This window comes from Magallana gigas, chromosome 9, assembly GCF_963853765.1.
Source record: "Magallana gigas chromosome 9, xbMagGiga1.1, whole genome shotgun sequence".
Taxonomy (NCBI): domain Eukaryota; kingdom Metazoa; phylum Mollusca; class Bivalvia; order Ostreida; family Ostreidae; genus Magallana; species Magallana gigas.
The window spans coordinates 12,410,674-12,431,786 of NC_088861.1; the positions used below are offsets into that span (position 1 = coordinate 12,410,674).

General features: G+C 32.4%; 1 protein-coding gene across 1 annotated transcript; it reads right to left on the minus strand.

The window, feature by feature from the left end:
- Window positions 1-9,517: 9,517 nt before the first annotated feature.
- Window positions 9,518-20,990, minus strand: LOC136271454 (uncharacterized). The gene is made up of 10 exons (XM_066071512.1): window positions 20,982-20,990; window positions 20,714-20,742; window positions 19,309-19,387; window positions 16,711-16,903; window positions 16,113-16,213; window positions 14,413-14,614; window positions 14,012-14,074; window positions 13,689-13,751; window positions 11,800-11,859; window positions 9,518-11,505 (listed from the first exon to the last, which is right to left on the minus strand). Exons 1-10 carry the CDS (start codon window positions 20,988-20,990, stop codon window positions 11,327-11,329), a joined length of 978 nt encoding a protein of 325 aa, XP_065927584.1. The 3' UTR covers window positions 9,518-11,326.
- Window positions 20,991-21,113: the final 123 nt, after the last annotated feature.

The window sequence follows — 21,113 nt, forward strand, 5'->3', positions numbered from 1 at the left end:
TCTTTAAAACGTCCTCTCTAGCTTATCAGCTGGTATAAATACACGGCTAAAAATAAAGATGTCTACGGGGTTTTGCATTTCAACAGACCCGGATGATAGTGTTGAAAAATTGTGCAAGGTCTTCTGAGTGACTTCCAAATGGAGAAAAGATGTCAACATTTTCCATTACAAATCGTCCAAATGTGCTGCATAACTATTTTGGGATCGACAGACTATAGTCCCAATATATAATCGGAAAATCAAACCAGGCAACGTCTAGAGCTCTCTATTCGGATCATATGTATATAGCTGCTGGAGTAAACAACTGCTTAGTAATGCAAACGTAAACAAAATTGCATTGCTAAAAATACAAGTTTCACAAATTACTAGTTTAACAAATTACCGGGTATTTCAATGTTTACTGTATTTTAATTTTTAATGTCGTCAGTCCTACGGTTTTTTCTTCCATCTCAATGATACTGTATCGTCTGTATGATAAAAGATCGTCTAGAACACCGAAAATTCAATTTTGATGTAAGTATATACATGTACATCATATTTGAAATATAAAAATACTCAAAACACGCATAAAACGCTTTCACTAACTGCGTACGTTACGCTGATATGCCAGCAATACCATATAAGAAAAATAAGTAAAAAGTTATAGCTAATTTGCTCGTTTAATCATGTTAATGTTTCACAATTCGTATACATTTGATTTTTCCGTTTCCGTACTCAACTAAAGCCGAATGAATACAATGTTATAATTGATAGACATTCATATGAATATTAATAAGATAACAACATGTTGATAATCATTCATTAGATATAAATAAAAGATACAAAGTAAATCGTTTCTGGCCAGTCTATACCCTTTTTAAGCGATAAACGTGATGATATTTTCCATTCCGTTCCGCTTTCCGTTCCGTTTTCCGTTCCGCGTTTTAGCAACACCCAGATGACATGCACTTGCATGTAGTGGGTTTTTAAAGTTATCTGGATTATTGACTCTCTCAGCTATTTTACACCTGAGTTGGTAATTTAAGGCTAAGCTGATGTTCAGGATAGAATTGAAATCAACTTCCCCAAAATTATTTTAATATTGATCATCCTGTAGAGATAAAAAAAATTTCACCACAAAAATGTCTCGGCTTCAGTAACGTTCAACGCGCACAGATAATTCCACTACTCAATATATAACACTAACTTCCTCCTCCACTCATCGATGATCTCTGACTACACTCATATATATACTCCTGCCAATTTAATCACATAACACAAACACTTGCATGTGGCCACTCCTGGATTTAAGAATTACTTTTTCAGGGGGGGGGGGGGGGGTGCGCAGCAGAGATTTGTCTTAAATTAACATACAAAAAATTGAATTAATATGGAGTCCCCCCCCCCCCCCCCCCCCCCCCACACACACACTTTTATGGGAGTATCACCGTGCAAAATTCACTGTTTAATTATAACTTTATTTTGGACTTTTCTTTTAAAATTCAACATCTGTTTCGTAATATTTTCTCACAGTTTATTTCTTACAAAGTTACTTATTTATTTAGTGATTGACACTTTTCGGACTCTACATGTGATTTCAAAGAGACAGGGTGCCACGTCTCAAGCACTGTTAATCTCTTAAAACAACAATGTGCAATTATCAGTTTTACATGTCTTGGACATCAAAGACTCATTGAGTTTATTTAATTATTTTATATCTGTGAACCTTTCACTCAGCTTACTTATGTCATCACCTGTCAATTTATACTTATTGTTCAGATTCTTATAAATAATTATGTACAATTGTCAATCGGCAGTCTGGAATACGGCGGCCAGCCTCGGCCACGTCCGACTCACCCAAAGTCTTGAGTCCGGAGGTCACTACTGGCCATATCCGACTTGTTTGTAAAATGTCTGTCTGTTAAAATGTTTTAATGTTGCCATCGTTGAATATCGTCCAATAAATACGGAATCCTTCATCACTTGGTTTATTTCTCTGGAACTGTATACTGGTGGACCTTCGGGAATACGGCAAACCTACCCTTTGTTTTTACCTTACGGCCTACAGCGCGCCTACACCTTATACCTTATACCCTTTACGCCAACATTCCCTCACCCGGTTCGTACTGCACACGACCGATGCAGATCCAGAAGAATTCTCTAGCACCGTAAAATCTACGCGGTCACAGGAGCATGTAAAAAATTGAATTGAAAACAAGGAAATAAACAGTGAAATTGAAGGTAAAAGGTATACTCCCTATGTAAATGAGTTTTAAATACAAATTAAAAAATTTGCAAATTCCACTATATAGAGGCAACTGTCAGACATTCTGTCTATAGTTGGTTATAGTTGGTTATTTTGAACTTTTTGAATAGTCCCGAAGTCCTGAACAAGTCTTAATCTTTTATGGAGCATCATGAATTTTTTTTTCTGTAGAAATTAATTGAAAAAATTCTAATGAGAATAGATTGCTCTGCCTTTTCTGCAGAACAAGTCTTAATCTTTTATGGAGCATCATGAATTTTTTTTTTTGTAGAAATTAATTGAAAAAATTCTAATGAGAATAGATTGCTCTGCCTTTTCTGCATGCCATGATCATGCAGTTTGAGAAATATGGTCTCTCTCTCTCTCTCTCTCTCTCTCTCTCTCTCTCTCTCTCTCTCTCTCTCTCTCTCTCTCTCAGAGCGTAGTGAATTATTTTAATTTTAAGCATTGATTCAGACATGTATTGTGATTTTTAACATATTCTATTGATATTCCTTTCTCTCTACCTATATATCGAACCCTTTCTATTTCATGCCAAATACATATGAACATGCATGCAACAACAAATGGAAAGAATAAAAGGAAGTTTGGTGAATGATTGAGATTATTTTAAACTAAATTTATCAATAAAATAAGTACTTGCAATAACTGTTTGGTATACACATATAATTTCCTGATTTGTAGATGTGACGCGGCATTACATCCAAAGATGTCGCCCTCTCTCATTTTTTTTCTCCAGTAAACATCAGATATTAAAAAATCAGAGAGGATTACATTATTGCAGCTACGAAAGATCCAACACATCTATGCATGTCAGTGTTAATTTATATCTAAATTTTGATTCATTGGCCGGCTGCTGATTGTCAGATACAAAAAGTCAACTTGTCTTACTTTATAGTCAATTAATTTATATGCATAATGTGAAACTTGCTCTGTGGCTACTGAACCATTAAATTATTATAGTCAAGATTGTTGATCTATTGAATTCGACCTGATATAGTGTAAATAATAATATTTATTAATAAATAAAAAGTCTAAAACACTTACAACCCACATAGGATACTGTTCAGGTGAATGTCTACTGCATAACATGCCTTGCATTTTTTTTTATATATCGATGTGAACAAGCATCAATCAAGTGCGACTCATAACATAACTCAGGCACCTGAATTTTATCGATCAGTCGCTTATTAGTCAAATATCGAAAAATTCTACCCCTACTATAAAAATTCAGGTGCCTGTACACCCAATGAGACTTGTAATCTACTTAAAGTCTCACAAGTAACTGAGGTACTTAAAATCCCCAAAGTGTGTTTATATACCATCATGCATACTTATCTCTATGCTAGCTTTTTATCGCCCACTTCAATTAAGTGATTTTGACATGGTGCACTTGATTAGAGTGATTCATAAGATTTAAATACAATTTCAATTGTTTGCAAAATCTATCTGGGGTTGGGGTGGGGCCCCTGGCTGGGGTCTTGTTTTCTGGTTTTTTTTTTCTAAAACTTAAAACAATAATTATATATCTGATCAGTTTAGGAGGTTTTATATAAATAGCTAATTTCTTTTTAATTTCACAGCATAAATTAACGCTCTTCCATTCCCCAGCCCCCTCCCTCTTTTTTTTCAGCCTTTAAACTCCCCCTTTCACCTACAAAGTTACGTGTACGTGCATCATTAAGTGTATTTATCTTTTATGGAACATCAGATAATTTGTTTATCAACTGACATATGCATGCATCGACATGATATTTCTAATTAAAGTAGACTTGTTTCTCATATACTTTATAAACATGTAGTCAACTTCTTTGAGAAAGTTAGCCCCCCCCCCCCCCCCCCCCCGGGTTAAAGTTTGTTAGCTAGGTAAGAAGACACCCATTTGGTTGAGGGCCTCCTGGTCTTCAAGATTCTAAATCAATTTTTCGTTCAGATATGTGAAGTATACTCTAATAGTTGGCTCTGTATAAGATGAATTTTTAATAAATGTTCAAACTTTGATAGTTCTATACTAACTGCAATTGGGCCCATCCGTACCCGATATCTAATGCAGACATATTGTCGTATTAATCATTATATACATAACAATGATTTTCACAATACAAATTAAAGATTACATGGAAATTTCTGCTGCAGAAGTAGATCAAAGAAAATATGCTTATTTGTCCTAGTTAAATTTTAAAAATCTTTTATTTGTAGTTTACTTCGCCTTTCTCAAATTAAAAAGAAATCAATTGGCATATTTTTGCAGATAAGATCCGCTGTGTGCTATTAAGGCCATTGTAAATTTTTATCTTTCATATAGAAAATGATTTGCACCCAAAAATGGAATTGAGAAACTTTTAAAAGGTTTTAAAATCCAGTCCTGACGTGACAAGATGTAGGTCACCCGGCCTATTTATCAAACAAGAGTATACTCATAAATTTCTTTCTGCATTCGAGATTATATATATATATATATATATATATATATATATATATATATATATATATATATATAGGATATCTATATTGTGTGATCTTATATAATTTGCTTTCTCCAACGAGTTGAAATGGTGTATATATTCGCGAGGCTTGCCAAGCGAATATAACCATTTCAGCGAGTTGGAGAAAGCAAAATATATAAAATCACACAATTATAGATGTTCTATTTATCTCATACAATTTGATTTATATTATGAAGCTTTTGAGACAATCACTTATAAGACCCGAATTGATTTTTTGAAAGATTAAAAACAATGATGCAACGTTGTGTTATGCGGTTGTTGTGACCTTGCGCAATACAGTTTAGTACGTCACTTCTGAGATAAATATAACTGTTTTAATGTTACGTTTCACTGAAATTAACCTTGAAATGATTTTTTAGCTCTAGATTATTTCTTTTACAGCTTATTTACTTGATTAAATGGAAATACTGATCAGCTAGAAGACTTGAAAAATCAAGTTTGTTGACATACACAAAGTTGCGAATGCTCGTAAGTTTGAATTGTCTCGAACGAGGAACAGTTGTTGATGTTTTATAAAACAAACACTAGCCTAATGATTCGAAATGAATAAAGTGAACACGGATGCTTACTGCTGGTGGAATAAAAGTGTTATTAAACATTATTTCGGTAAGTTCTTTCGTATAAACACACCCAGAGCGCTCTGTTTTCATCGCGTCGCGTCGTCAGTATGAACTCATTGATAGTTAATGTAATTTGCAGTTTTATAAGCTACACAAAGTAAATTGAAAGTTGGAAGGGGGCTAAACTTACTAAAAATCATGACAAACAAGAAGAGGGGTCTTTTGGTTACGGTTATGTATAACTTTGCAAAAAAGTGGGGGGGGGGCGAAGGGGGGCTAAATCACCCCCCCCCCCCCCAATAGTCCCCCCCCCGGTTCCGACGCCTATGCTACGCAGTTATGTGTTTTCCTTCATATTTGTAAATTAAATCTTTGACAAAATCCATTTTATATCAATTTTTGTAGTAGATATAGTTATGTTGAAAGTACTATAGCAAAACTTCGAAAATAGGTCACTGAAGCGCTGAAGCGAGGGGCTGTGTCAAAATTATTTCGGACTGGAAGTATTTGATAAAGGGTGGGATACAGGGTGTTAGCAAGCCCCTTGAAAGAAATCCCATTATAACTGTATTTTAGGAAATGTAGCATTTTCGCCAGTCTAGCTAAGCCTGTTACTGGTCGTGTAAACCCAATTCCTTTTGAGGGTCGACTGGGCTGTCCCGGGGCCCCATCCTCACCAGATATGAAGGCCCAAATATGGGATACAGGGTGTTAGCCAGCCCCTTGAAAGAAATCTTATTATGACTGTATTATAGGAAATGTCGCATTTTCGCCAGGTTAGCTAAGCCTCTTACTGGTCTTGTTTATTATGTCAATGTCCAGGTTAGGTCAGCAATAGCTGCAATAATGTAGCCCTCTTCGATTTTTTTATATCTGATGTTTACTGGAGAGGGCTACAATTCCATAGGATCTTAATTCGTAATGGTGCAAAATTAATTTTTTAATGCGACTGACTTCGGTATGAAAAGATCGATTTTATATTTGACTTCCTTTGGATAAAATGATTTTTTAATTCAGGTTGAACAAACTAACCGTATACAAATCAAAACTAGATAAAACATCAGCATGTTTACCAGTCGTCTTTTTCAGCAGCCATGACAGTTCTCGCGTGATTTTATGGGATTTATGCTTGGAGTTTTAATGGGCTTGATAACGTGAATGTCAGTGTAAATAATCGATCTTACCTCGTTCTATCACTAAAACATCATTTAAGGAAATGATATATAATGAAAAATTCATATTTACCGCGTTAATTTTGTGTAAAATAGGGGAATTCCTATATTCAGTTTAAGATCCGCTCCTAAATTCTCATTGGCTGTCCCAAAATAAAACCGGTCAAGGTCAGTAAACATGGCGGACAAATTCAACTTGCGTTGTTAACATACACGAAAAATAACCGATATATGGACTATACTTGATATTTTTGGATTAATTTATGCCATAGACATCCGCAATATTTGAGTTCAGGTAAGAAATGCAGATGTTATTGTCATTTATATACGATTTGAGACGAAATCATTGCGGGAGTGAATCACTCCCGCACTTGCACCATTACGGAGATCCTATGGAGTTGTAGCCCCCCCCCCCCCCCCCAAAAAAAAAAAAAAAAATCGGGAGAGGGCTACATTATTGCAGCTAGGTCAGCAAGTAATAATTTTTTATTGTTATACGTTCATGTTAAATACTGAAATCTGATTGGTTTAGACGCAGTTGATAGTCCGTTCTATTACCCTCAGCGTTAGCAACACATTTGGCAACGGGTAACACAACGAATTGTTACATGCGCGTAAATTTTGCACGCACGGTTCGCCGTAGAATTCACTTCATTTCTATATAAACGCAGTCAAATTTTCTTTACAATTAAGACATTCAGTGTAATAAAATAAATAGTGCCTGTTTGGGAGGGTAACTGTTGAAATTGACACCCCTCGAAAACCATTGTCAACCTCCGCTTCGCGTGGGTTGACAATGGTTGTCTCGGCACTATTTATATACTATAAAACTGTTTTTTTAATTAAAAAGGGAACTTTATATGAAATTTTGAATTTACGTTTATTAGCATGTTCAATACGGTAATTTGAATAGCGAACTGACCACAGAACTCTATTCGCTATTCGAATAGTGAATAGCGACAAGCGAATAGAACTCCAACTTCTGAATGCCGATAATTAAAGCATCACCCATTTGATATAGCAAAGGTTTATCACACAGGTAATATACACTACACGTATGAGATATATATATATATATATATATATATATATATATATATATATATATATATATATATATATATATATATATTAGCTTGAATATAACCGTCTTTATTACTTTCAAATCAAATAAAGTTACTGAAATAATTTGTTCAGTGAATCATACACATCCCTGATTATGAAAATTACGCAAGAGCCTTTTAGAGACTACTGAAGTACTATTTTTATAGCAAATGGAAACCCCTTTACTATTTTTAGATCTTTATTTTAAGGTAAACGAAAAACAGATGTGCATGGCTCTTTTTCCATTAAAAACATAAATATACAACCTATAACATGTAGCGTATAAGAATACATCAACTTACTTGTAAATGTCGATTATTCCAATGGTCTGAATAGTAAAAAGAACTCCTTACAGAGGATGGGTCCTCTGTGGCTAGCTGGTTTGAACTAGTGTCTTAAAAGCATGTGCATGTTACCTCTGCAGATGCTTTACTTTAAAGAAAAAACAAAATTTAAAAACTTGACCTTAAATAATACAATATATTGAAATCCTGGCTGAGAGCACCCAAACAGCAAAAAGTGCTGGACATTTATACTGAAAAAATATAATATTATTGAATTTATTATCTTTAAGTAGTGAAATTTAGGGTGTTTTAGGATAGACAACTCTAATAACCTTATAAGAGTATAAGAGTAATAACATAAACTCTCAAAATAAGAAAGACTTCAGTTTAAATTGGAATGCATATGTACGCTGTTACGAAGTATATTAACCTGGGTTGAAAATTGACCCAGGGTCATTTCTTAACTTTGAAAATTGAGATCAAAAGTCGTGAATTTCATACCCGGGGTCAATTTTCAACAGCTTGAAGTTTGCCAAACGTGCTAATTTATATATATATATATATATATATATATATATATATATATATATATACACACACACACACACACACACACTCACACACACACACACACAGAATGACATGTTTAAAGCAATATGAGCTGTATTTTTTAGAATGTTATTTTGCTGCAATAACCTGTTAGTATGATAGGTCTGCATGTAGATTAAACTCTTATGATAAAGAAGGTTTAAAAGAATCGTTAATTTTCGTCAGAAGAAAGATTTCTCTTTTAAGGAATATATAGCAGATAAATGTTTTGTACAAAACGACAATAATTCAATCTTGCTTTATTTAAGGCTTCTTTACGGCTTTTCCAATAAAAGTATGGCTGACTGAATTTTAAACACCATGATATTTTTGTCATTTTAGTAGAAAATAACATTTTTCGTAAAAAAAAATTTCAGCATGAAAATTGCATCTCACATTGCTTTAACGAGGTCAATTAAGTACAGTTAAAATGCGCATCATTTTTGCGTTTCTTTTTTTTTTTGGGGGGGGGGGTGCCAACTTTTAAACAACTTCTGGACCATATCACAATAGTACGCAATTTTTTAAATTTCATCATTTGATGACATTTTACAATAGTTTTCATATCTTAAAAAAAAAAAACCTTACTGCAAAAAAAACAAAAATATGGAGAAAATGTGAAAATCTTGCACAATTTTAACAAATCCATAGAATCCGATAGAAAAAAAAGTTTATAACAGTTTTTTTCACATTCATGCCGCGATTGTTAAATTACAGTTTTCTACTTTGTGTATGAATTTCATTTTCCAGTATTTCCACATATCTATAAAAAAACCCACTCTAATAGTGTTGTTTATTATGTTAATAAAAAGATGCTATTTTTAATGAAACATAAAATTGGGAGCATAGGAAGACGAAGCATTATTTAAAAGATGTCTTATTAATATATTTCAAAATCACAAACCCGAAAAGCATGATAATGCAGCCACATCTAATGTAAACATACTCATATATAATAAATTTCCGTTTAAGATGTTATTTGGTGCGATTAAAATTTCATTAAAGCTTAATACTATTATAATTATAGAATTATGAACTGTCCATGGAATCAAACTTTGTATACATTATGAAATTACTCTAAAAAATAATGAAAAAAAAATGATGCTTTACTAACTATTATATCAACTGAAGTGCATGGAAGGCTTTCTTTATATCTAATCAACATCCACTTTGAGAGCCGATTTGTGCATTTATTAACATTTTAATTCCATTTTGAGCACTTCCGATGGCACCATATGGAACACTTATTGACATTTTTTTTTAGACCATTTGAGAATTTTTTATTCTGACATAGATACAACAAGCATGATCAAGCAACATTACGACAACATAAATTACTACAGTAATACAAAACATAATACATGTACATTTTGTAAGGAGAGATAAATAATTTTGAAGAGTAATCCTCCTTACACATCAGAAGCTACAACATTTGTTACAACTGTATTCACTGTATTTTCCGTCCAAACCGCAGCTTAATTGAAAACAAACGTTAGTAAAGTCTTCTAAAGAATTACTGAAATATTTTGCCACATTTTATTTATTAAGCAGAAGTAGTTATATGTCATTGTTTCCTTTTCATCTCTTAAAAGAATCTACCACTGTCACCAGCAGAAAAATCCCAAAGATTTGGATATTTTTTTATCAGCTTTTACAAACTGCAAATGAACTGTGCTTTAGAATATACATTTCTCAGCGGTTGTAACCTCTCTAGACAGTGTCCCTAAAAACTAATATCCAATATAGAGCAGTGAATCTACAATTTTGTCATAAATGATACAAAGCTGGGCGATCTATTTATTTCTGAAATATTATAGCATTATAAAGTACAGGTATGGCAACAGGAGATGTCTTTGGAAAAATAAAACAAATATGTAAAAGAAATACAATAAACACGAAGACCTTGGATATGAAAGAAATGTAAATATCACGGAGAAAAGACTTCAAAAAATTGCACAGTACATTGTAGTTAAGTAAACAGTCTTAATTTAGACTATTATCTTTAAATTAATATATTTTTATTAAGACCTATAAATTGTCATAAAAAATTAAGTAAAAATAATCATATTTAATTCAAATCACAAAAAACAACTATTGATGATCATGCAGAGGCATTAGGCAGTGGATAAATGTAAATTTATATTATTTTAAAACAACAGAAAATTTTTCTACAATTTATATTTACAATAGATAAAAATTAAGTAATTCGAAGGTACAGCTGTTTTTTAAAAAAAGTATACAAAACGATAATTATCTATAGCGAAATTGAAAGGACCGCTTTTATATTTTCGTATCTGAATATGTAGACAAACAAGACGAGCAAAACATGAGTAAATGTGATGATCAGAATGTTATATTTGCATAAAACTAGACTTTTATTATTGTTAATAATTTCACCTACATTTCAAAACTGATTTATTTTCACCACAAATAGGAATATAAACTTGTCCTCATAAATCACGATTACGGAAATTGGTAAATACAATAATTCACCGAGAGTTACTAAAAAAAGATATTTCCTTTCAACTTAACACGTTAAAAAATGGCCAGTTTTCTGAATCTCATTTTGGAACAATTACAGTATAATTTACAAATTTGATATGTAATAACGAAAATTAATGAGTTTAAATACATGGATTCTAAATTTAGCTTAAATAAGGCAAACATTAAAAGGTCTATAAGCATGGATATATAATGAATGATTCCCATCCTTTGATCAGATTATAAGCGCCATATCATATATAGTCAGATAGTGTATCTTCTTTATGATGTTTATTTCCTGAACATTGCTTGTACATTGAAAGTCATTTTCTTTCCGAAGAATGATTGAGTTTCCCCGTTCATTTAATCTTTCCGATTCCTTATTTTAATGGTTAACTGGACTAAAATTCTTTAATTTGCAGACAACCCTCAATTGCGCAAGACATAAGGCATAACCAACAACATGGCCCATGTAACAGAGCACGATGATAGAGCAGACGGCTAATATGATCAAACAGCAGACTGGGAAAGCACAAGCTGCAGTGGTCAGTCCTTTACTTGGTTCTGCAATACAGAAAGTAAGTCTGCAACTATGTTTCACATTTACCAAAATAAATCATATATAATTATTTAAAACATTCCCTTGTTTCAGCATTCTAATATTGTACCTGTGACAGTCCGATATTAGTGAACTTTGTAATATCAGACCGCTACCAGTTGTTACAGTATATACTGATATCCTTCAAATTCTCAGGTAAATAAACGATGACATTCAATGGCAGTGTTTTCTGTTTTTCTATCCATTACATACACTAAATACAATGATAAAAGCTCCCAAGCTCATACAAGTATACTTACTCGTATTTTGGCTCAGTGATTCTGGTAGGGGATTGGTGGTATTGACAGTCAGAGGATCTTCTACAACAATACATGAATTATCAATCAAAGTTGATTTGTCAGCTAGAAATAATTCTGAAAATGTTATTTTATGTGTACTACCATTACATGATTAATTCATCAGCATGTAACTTTTAACAAGAGGCCAAATGGCCTTAACGATCACCTGAGTAGCATACATCCCATACACAAACTTGTCACGGAGCTTCATATATGCATCTTATTAATTAGGTTTCATACTGGAGTAGAAAAATTATAAATTTGTAATGACGACCACATTTCAAAAAGAACTGTGAAACCTATAATTTTGGTGAAAAACTAAGATCTGGTCTACAAAATCATGAATTCAGTTTTCCTTTCAGGTGTGTGGGAGTAAAGAAGATAATTTTTTAACGTTATATGCATTAACATCTATACAACCATTTTGGCCCTGTCCTAGAGTCAAAACCCATCCTTGAGGGGACATGAAAACTAAAATTTCAGTAGAGGACTTCCTGGTTAACATAATTATTAGTCAGTTTTTTAATACTGATGTGTGAGAATAGAGAAGAAATTTTTTAAACATTCTATATAATGCATTAACACTATATTGCCATATTGCGCCCCCCCCCCCCCCCCCTTCATGTCCTAAACCTCTGACCAAGGGGCCATGAATTTCACAATTTAGGTAAAGGAGATTGTGGTTATCATAACCATGTATTCAGTTTTTTGCCCACATGTGTGGCAGTAGAGAAGATTTTTTAAGATTTAAAACAGTTTTACTATATGGCCATATTGGCCCCACCCTAGAGCCTGAGCACCTAACAAAGGGGTCATGAATTTCACAATTTTAGTTGAGGCCCTCATGGACATCATAACCATGTATTCAGTTTTTTGCTCACATGTGTGGGAGTAGAGAAGAAGATTTTCTAAGATTTAATACATTTTTACTATTTGGCCACATTGGCCCCACCCTAGAGTCTGAATCCCTGACCAAGGGGTCATGAATTTCACAATTTTGATAGAGGGCCTCATGGACATCATAATCATGCAATTAGTTTTTAACAAATATATATGGGAGTAGAGAAGAAGATTTTCTAAGATTTAATACATTTTTACTATTTGGCCACATTGGCCCCACCCTAGAGTCTGAACCCCTGACCAAGGGGTCATGAATTTCACAATTTTGATAGAGGGCCTCATGGACATCATAATCATGCATTTAGTTTTTAACAAATATATATGGGAGTAGAGAAGAAGATTTTCTAAGATTTAAAACAGTTTTACTATATGGCCATATTAGCCCCACCCTAGATCCTGAACCCCTGACCCAGGGGTCATGAATTTCACAATTTAGGTAGAGGGCTTCATGGACATCATAATCATGCATTTAGTTTTTTAAAAATATATATGGTAGTAAAGAAGAATATTTTCTAAGATCTAATACATTTTTACTATATGGCCATATTGGCCCCACCCTAGAGCCAGAACCCCTGACCCTGGGGCCATATATTTCACAATTTTGGTAGAGGACTTCATGGACATCATAACCTTGCAACTGGTTTTTTCCTCACATGCGTGGGAGTAGAGAAGAAGATTTTTGAAAATTTGGCTTTTTTTTTTGCATATTTGGCCCCGCCCGTGTCACCCCAGGGGTGGTGGAGCCATGAATTTCAAAATTTAGATTCTTCTTACCATAGAGATGCTTCACACCAAAAATGGTAACGATTGGCCTGGTAGTTTTCAAGAAGAAGTTAAAAATGTAAAATTGTTAACGCACGACGCACAGACGCACGACGCACGACGACGTACGAAGACCAATTGCAATAGGTCACCTGAGTGACTCAGGTGACCTAAAAATTCATACTCACGTGTACTTTTTGAGAATGTAGGGGGACTGGTAGAAACTGGAGGCGAACAATATTGTTTTCCTTCTATGAAAGAGGAATATATATGCTTCAAGTTATAAAAGGTACACATACCAAATGGTACACAAGTAACATTAAGAAGTAATTCAGAACATGCTTTCATAGCACTGGTTGTAAAATAAATATATTGAATTTCAGTGCCAACAAAAACAGATTAAAGGACTGCAGGACGTTGACTGTACAGATTGGTAAAATAACCCGTCTGCTCCTAAACATGGTGCATTGGGTATGATATTGATAGCTAGTATTCTTTAAACATTTCTTACCATAACACTGGGCCACTTTTTGGTTGGATCCCTTAATCTGTGTTATCAAAAGGCACTGGTCATCTACATTCAAAGTATTCATAAAATTATTTTATTTTATTTATTCATTAAAATGATTTTCACATCTTTTCTATTTAACATTTGTAATAATTTAGGTGGTTGATAATCATACGAACTAGACAAGTATTTCAAGAAACACCAAAGCTTCAAGAAATTTCTAACACAATGTACATTTCATGTACAAATTCCAATTGGTTTAAATTTTAACTACAAACAGTGTTTTTGATTACTTTAACAATTAAAAGTATTGAACACACTCAAAATACTATTATGTAGTATTATATATGTATTTATTTTGAAACATTTATATGTACATTCATCTGCTGAGCATAATATTGTACCTTTCAAATCCCTTATTTTTTTTATGCAACATGCAAAAAAAGAATTTTTAGAATCTCTAGACACCAAAGGCGCACAGTTTTTTATCTCCCCTGTCTGACAGTGAATCTTCTTGAGCTCACTGCTACACATGCCGCCATTCCAAGGTCCAGAGCTCTGAGACAAGTTAGACCTATAGGTCTCACAGAAATTCATTGACGTGTCCTAAGAAAAAGGGTAAAAGCACAATGAATTGTTTTCAATATAATGAAACATTGGATTTATATTCTTTCACTCAAATCGTTTGTACTTGAGGAATATTTAAAAAAAATTTTAAAGATGTTTTCAGAAATAAAAGGAAAATGTCATCGTAAATGACATGGAGGGTCTATTAGAGCAACAACGTAAAGACTGGAAATTTTTGACGTCGCACATTGCGCTGCCCGGCAAAACATGTTGTCACTCTATTATTCATTTTCTCAAGAAATAAATAAAGTACAACTTTGAATTTTTAAGTATAGTTTGCCAAAGGGCCATTGAAGAAAACACAGAAGTCTAATGCAATTGCAATGAACAGATTTTAAGTTATGTGTTCTGACTACGCTATTTCGGGACGACCCTCGTATATTACAAGACAATTATTTAAACGTTTAAAATTGTCAGTTCATGAAATATACAACACACTGGTAAATTAAACAAAAACAGATAACATGCAATTTTATTTAAAAATCAGTAAAAAATCTTAATTAGAAAACCCTTACCAATCAAATACAATAAAACTTGTAATAAATAAACTAGCTCTTTTGTGCAAACAGAACAAAGAACACTATATTTTAACTACATGTATAACCACAAAAACTTGAAAGATGCATGGGTTATCTTACTTAAGAAATAAAATCAAACAACAACACTTTAAGTTCTTGCATAAAGCGACGTACCTTCAAATCACTGGTTAAAAGTCATTCCTTTAGAACATATAACACTGAAACAACTTTTTGTTAGTTTCTCACAAAAATTATAACTTAAATGCTGCTTGTATTTTAGTTACTCAAATTAATTTGTCTCACTTTATCCTTAATTCTAATATACCTATTACGCACTAGACATTTTATTATTTTAAAATTAAACATGAAAACAATACCTGGCAGTCATCGAATTGATGAGAGGCTTGAGCCTTCTCAGGGTTAATTTACAAGTTGATTATTTGTAGCCTACCCACATAATTAAAGCATAATAAACAAATTAACCAATCCGTCTAAATCAAAATTTTACAAATGAGCAAATTTTGGACCTTACCCCCACCCCTCGACCTCCTGAAAGTTTCCAATGTCTACTAGTATTCCATCATGATTAATTACAGAAATAAATATTGCTATAGAAAAATTAACTGTAATCTCAAGATAAGAAAGCATTTTTCATTATTTTCATTCTTATTATTTATATAACTGCTTTCAAGAAATTCTCTCTTACCCCAAGGGCACCAAGAAGACCTTATAAAGCCTGATTCAGGACCCCCAAAGATCATCGTTATTATCATTTGGTACTGTGGAGTCATTTAAAGTTGTGGGGGGCCAATTTTTGTGGATTGTCGGTTTTATGCATATTCGACGGGATGTGATTTTGTAGATTGGTCGGTTTTCAGTTTCATTAAGAAAAATAATTCTTTCAAAATTTGTTTTTGTTGAAGATGTAAAAATACAGAATTATATGAGTTTGTATTTACATGCTTTCTGGATTGCCGGTCCCTAAGGTCAGCTCCTTGGGCAGGAAGTAAACACAGAAAGAGCATTAAGATACATGTCCATAAAGCAGCATGGGATGCACCTGGAATCCAACAAAATTTATCAAATGAAAACACCAATTGCAAGTACATGTCTAAGGAAAAAAAAATCATTCTTCGAGTATTATGAGGAGATCAAATATGGTCGGGATGAGGATATCCATCTTATAAAGCCCTAAGGATTTTATGATAGATTTTATCACGCCTGACCATATTTAATTACCTCAGAATTATAATAATTCAAAGAATGATTCCTTGCTACTTATATTTATTCATTTTCTGGCAATTTTACGAAAAATGTTAAAATAGTCATTGGTGAAATGTATTGGACTACATACATTACAAAAGCAATACATTATCCCGTAAAGACAAAGAGGCTGGAAAACAAAAACATCGTTGAATATTTGAGACGTGTGTTAACATATCTTAAAATAACATTCATTGTTGATTATTTGAGAAGTGTGTAGTGTTAACATATCACATATCAAATTATCATTTACCGGTATGTAAATTGTTTTAATGTATATATGGATAATTAAACCTATTGTCCTTCGTTTGAATTTGAGACCAGGATGGGGAAACCTCTGCTTCTTTTCAACATTTCTACTCATTTCTTCATTGCCCGCACAATGATTTTTCTCGTGATCTTGATCCCCATCATCAATCTTTTCTTCAATTCCAATGAAACCAGTCTTAACTTTTTCGTTGCTTCCAGCATTACCACTGTTGTTAGTCTGAAAATTAAGTCATATGGATTGCTTAATATAATATTTTTTTTAACTAATTAAAAGGTTATCTTTACTGCATTTTTTTTTACTGGAACATAAAATTAAAATTATTGGGCCATTATTCAAAGCAAATCCTATTCAATATCAAAGAACTAATTGTGCATTATTCATTTTCTGTCTGCTAGAAATATCACAATCAATTAAAGAGTGCTAAAGCTCTGCAAACAATAATCAAAACCTATTTAAGAAATATAGAACTGTGAGAGTTCAATATTTGAAATACAATTTTATTGTGTTTGAAGAGTTTTGACGAGACAATAAATCAATAGGCCTGCTTGGCTTTGGTTAAGAAAGCTATGCAGTGGTTAAAACTCCTTCATGATTTATTATGGGTTAAAAATTCAAGGGTAAATTATAAACAATATATTTATGACCTACATGTACAAGGAAAGCGAGCATGATGACAGTATTTCAAATGTACTAGTTTTCAGTTACATGTCAAATTTTAGTAAACCAAACATTCCTTACATAGCTTATAATTAACAGCTCATGCAGCCACTGTTTAAGCAATGTGCCAGCCCTAGTGCTGCTACAAAGTAACCTGTTTGATATATACACAGTGACAAACAGAAGTGTAGTGATGTATAGTGATCATCTAATATATGAATTTCATATGCATCGTGTAAATTGTATGAAGACGTTTGATATATCTTAATTTCCATTAAATCACTTAGTAGAATAGGCAATATTCCCTATTCAGCGTATGCTGAATTCGGTGATATAACTGAATTTGAATAGGTGATACATAAATCGCTTTCAAGTTTGAAAAGTTGCAATTATAATTATATATATATCTCTAAATGAAATGTAGAGGGCTTGCCTTAAAAAAATATATCAGTGTCCAAATGTTTAATCTCATCACGGGCCTTGGCAGTTAAAGGGCCTTGACAGTTAAGTGAGTATAATAATATAACATTAGAGGATTTAAGGAGGCCGATTTGGGTTTTTTTGCGGAAAAACTACAATAGCATAACTCTTTATTTTTTAACCATATGTAGTTTAAACCATCTCTAGTTTATTTGCGAAGGTTCATGAAAATCGACCGTCTGGTTCTTTTTAGGGACCATCTCAAAATAGAGGTACATTTACTTTGGGAATATATAGGAAACTGTCATTTTCCGCACATCAAAGCAGTTTAAAAAAGTACTACAATAGCATTTTTTGTCAAATTGTTATATATGATTAGTAATATCATCTCCTATCTTATATATAAAAAACACAAAATTCTACCGTCTGGTTTTTAGTGGGGGTCATCTCAAAATATAAAAATGCACCAAATTTTGCTATATATTTGGATCATCACGAATGATAATTGGTATAATGGATTCATTCCAAAAATGAGGAAAATGTCCTCGAGGATAGCATCATTCTGTATATAAAATTTCAACAGCGTACAATTTTTACTTTTTCTTTTATGTTATTTCTTATAACGTACTCCTACAAAGCTTCATTTTATCATAACGTCATAAAAGCGCAATGGCAATGCTCCCCTACCGCACAACGTAAAAATTGTGTTAAAAATAAAAATTTCCTTTAAAAATTCAAATATTTTTATCTGTATTTTGTTTATTGTGTTCAATTTTTTAAATGATATCGAAAAAAATTCAGAAGAAGTATAAATCAACTGTATTATATTAGAATGCGCAAAAACATGCGCAATGCAAACTAAAGTCGGCCTCCTTAATAATAGGCAGTGAATCTAAATATTATAACTGATTGAAGGAATATGATGGTAAAAAGGAGCATCAATTGGATTGTGAGATCAAAGTTCATTAAACTGCATGAATTGATCAGCTTATGTTTGGAAGTTTTCAAGATATATTTCAATCCCTTCATTAATGAATCAGATAATGAGGAAGATAAAACGATCTTGCGTAGGGTCAAGCTGGAACCACTGAAAAAATTAAACTTACCTAGAAATCACAAAGTAAAGTTAATAATGCAGCAAAGAGGCTTTGAACCCCCCCCCCCCCGTCAATTTTCTAGATGTAAGATGTATTAAGCAAGGTGATTTCTCATTTTACAATATCCTTGATTAAAAAACGGTACAATTATTGTGCAAAAGTTTTAAGAAGTGCAAGTAATCTACATGCGTGTATTACCATTTTCTTACTGATTTCCATCTAAAATCTTGAACGTAAATGAAAAAGATTTTAATCTCAAAACATATTCCTTTCTGATTGCTTAGTTACCAGAGTGATCAATATAGAAGATCAACTAAAAAGATGTCATTCTAGACTACGTCGAAAATGTTATCCCATTAGAGTCTACGATGTTTGGCATTACCAAAAAGAATAAAATAGAGCTGCCCTAAAATTAACTTTTAGGGCAGCTAACTTTCACAGTATTACCTGACAAGATCCATCTGTCTGCTGCTTAATAAACAAATCGGTCTTCAAATCGGACCCATACTGGCTGGATTCATGACATCTACAATATGCATGTATAAACATGTGTTTCTGACATAAATTAATTGGTATGTTTTAAACTTGTTTTATTACCATAAAATTGCTACAGTTTGTTTGAAAATTAGAGTAGGAATAAAATCAACAAAATAAGATTCACGATTACTTAAAGGTCTCTCTCTCTCTCTCTCTCTCTCTCTCTCTCTCTCTCTCTCAATAATACACTATTAAGAACATATTTATTCCATCCATATATTATTTATATAAATATATTTATAATCTCTTGACGAGGAAAGATATTAATTACATTTACAAGTAAGTCTTGCATGTAACATAACAAAAACATAGATACAAAGAAGTATTTGAATAATAGTTAAAAGTTTTCATGAAATGGGCGAATGCGAAGGGTGATAAATTGCCTCCATTTATTCAAAATCATTTTTTTAAAATAAAAATTCCATTCTTTCATCGAATAAATTCATAAAAATACAAGTGATTTTTGGTATATATATATATATATATATATATATATATATATATATATATATATATATATATATATATACACACACAAATTAATTTAATATTAACTGGTTAAATTTGAATCATTTTAGCTATACTTTTTTTGCGTTTAATTTGCTATTGACCAAATTTTACAGGAACAAATGCTGGATGAAAATATTTCCAAAAGCATTTCATAAACCCATTACATGGGATGCATTTCAACTAATAAACCTTCGGACTACTCGGCCTTCAAACTAATGAACATTAGGACTACTGGACGTTCAGACTAAAGAACCTTCGAACTACTAGACGTTCAAACTAATCATCCTTCGGACTACTGGACTATTTATGTTTATGTTAATATCTGTATATTAAATTACCTCAATGTAATTAAATGCTCTCGAATTAAAAAATATCATATCATATTTAAAATTATTAATGTTACCATTCTATTTCCATTGTCTTTTCACATTTTCCTTATTTAACATACCGCTTTTAAATATTATTTTCATCAATTTTTTTCTGAAAAAACAATGTCCAGAGGTTTGCATGAACGAAATACTTTCAGCAATATAAAAAATGTATCCATGCAAATAAATAACTCACAGAAATAATAACTTGAGCTAAACACTATATTTTATTTTTAAAAAGATGCATATCTAATTTGTTTTGTATACCATGTACTAGTATATGTTTGAAATATATCAATAGTCATCTCAAAGCTCCACAAAACAGCAAAACAATCAAATTTAATGTATGCCTGAACGAGAAAGCCAATGCACTGTTAAAATGTTGATTTATGGCAGTACAAATTTTATTTTATGATATATAAACGAAGTAAACTTACCTGTCAAATTCCTCTCCAGAGTTCTGCAGCTGTAATGATATGAAATAAATCAATTAAAGATTTATTCATTCAATTACATGTTTACTTATGGTTTCAGGAAGTTCAGATTTCACATAAGTACCTGTAATATTTAGAGTACCTTTTAAAGAATGCATCTTAACAAATGCAATTCCAGAAGGCGTACCCCATGAGACTGATATCAGAAGATTGTATGAGCTAGAGTTCAAAGGTAAAATAACTCTTATATTTTGATACTTTGCATACTTACAAAATTCATATTAGGTTAAGCAAAGACACTTTTGAGGCAATGCATGACTGGGGGTGTTTTGATTTTCAAATCGCATGCCTCTATATATTCAGACATGCTTTCATGCATTTTTACAACGCACTTTAAAAATAA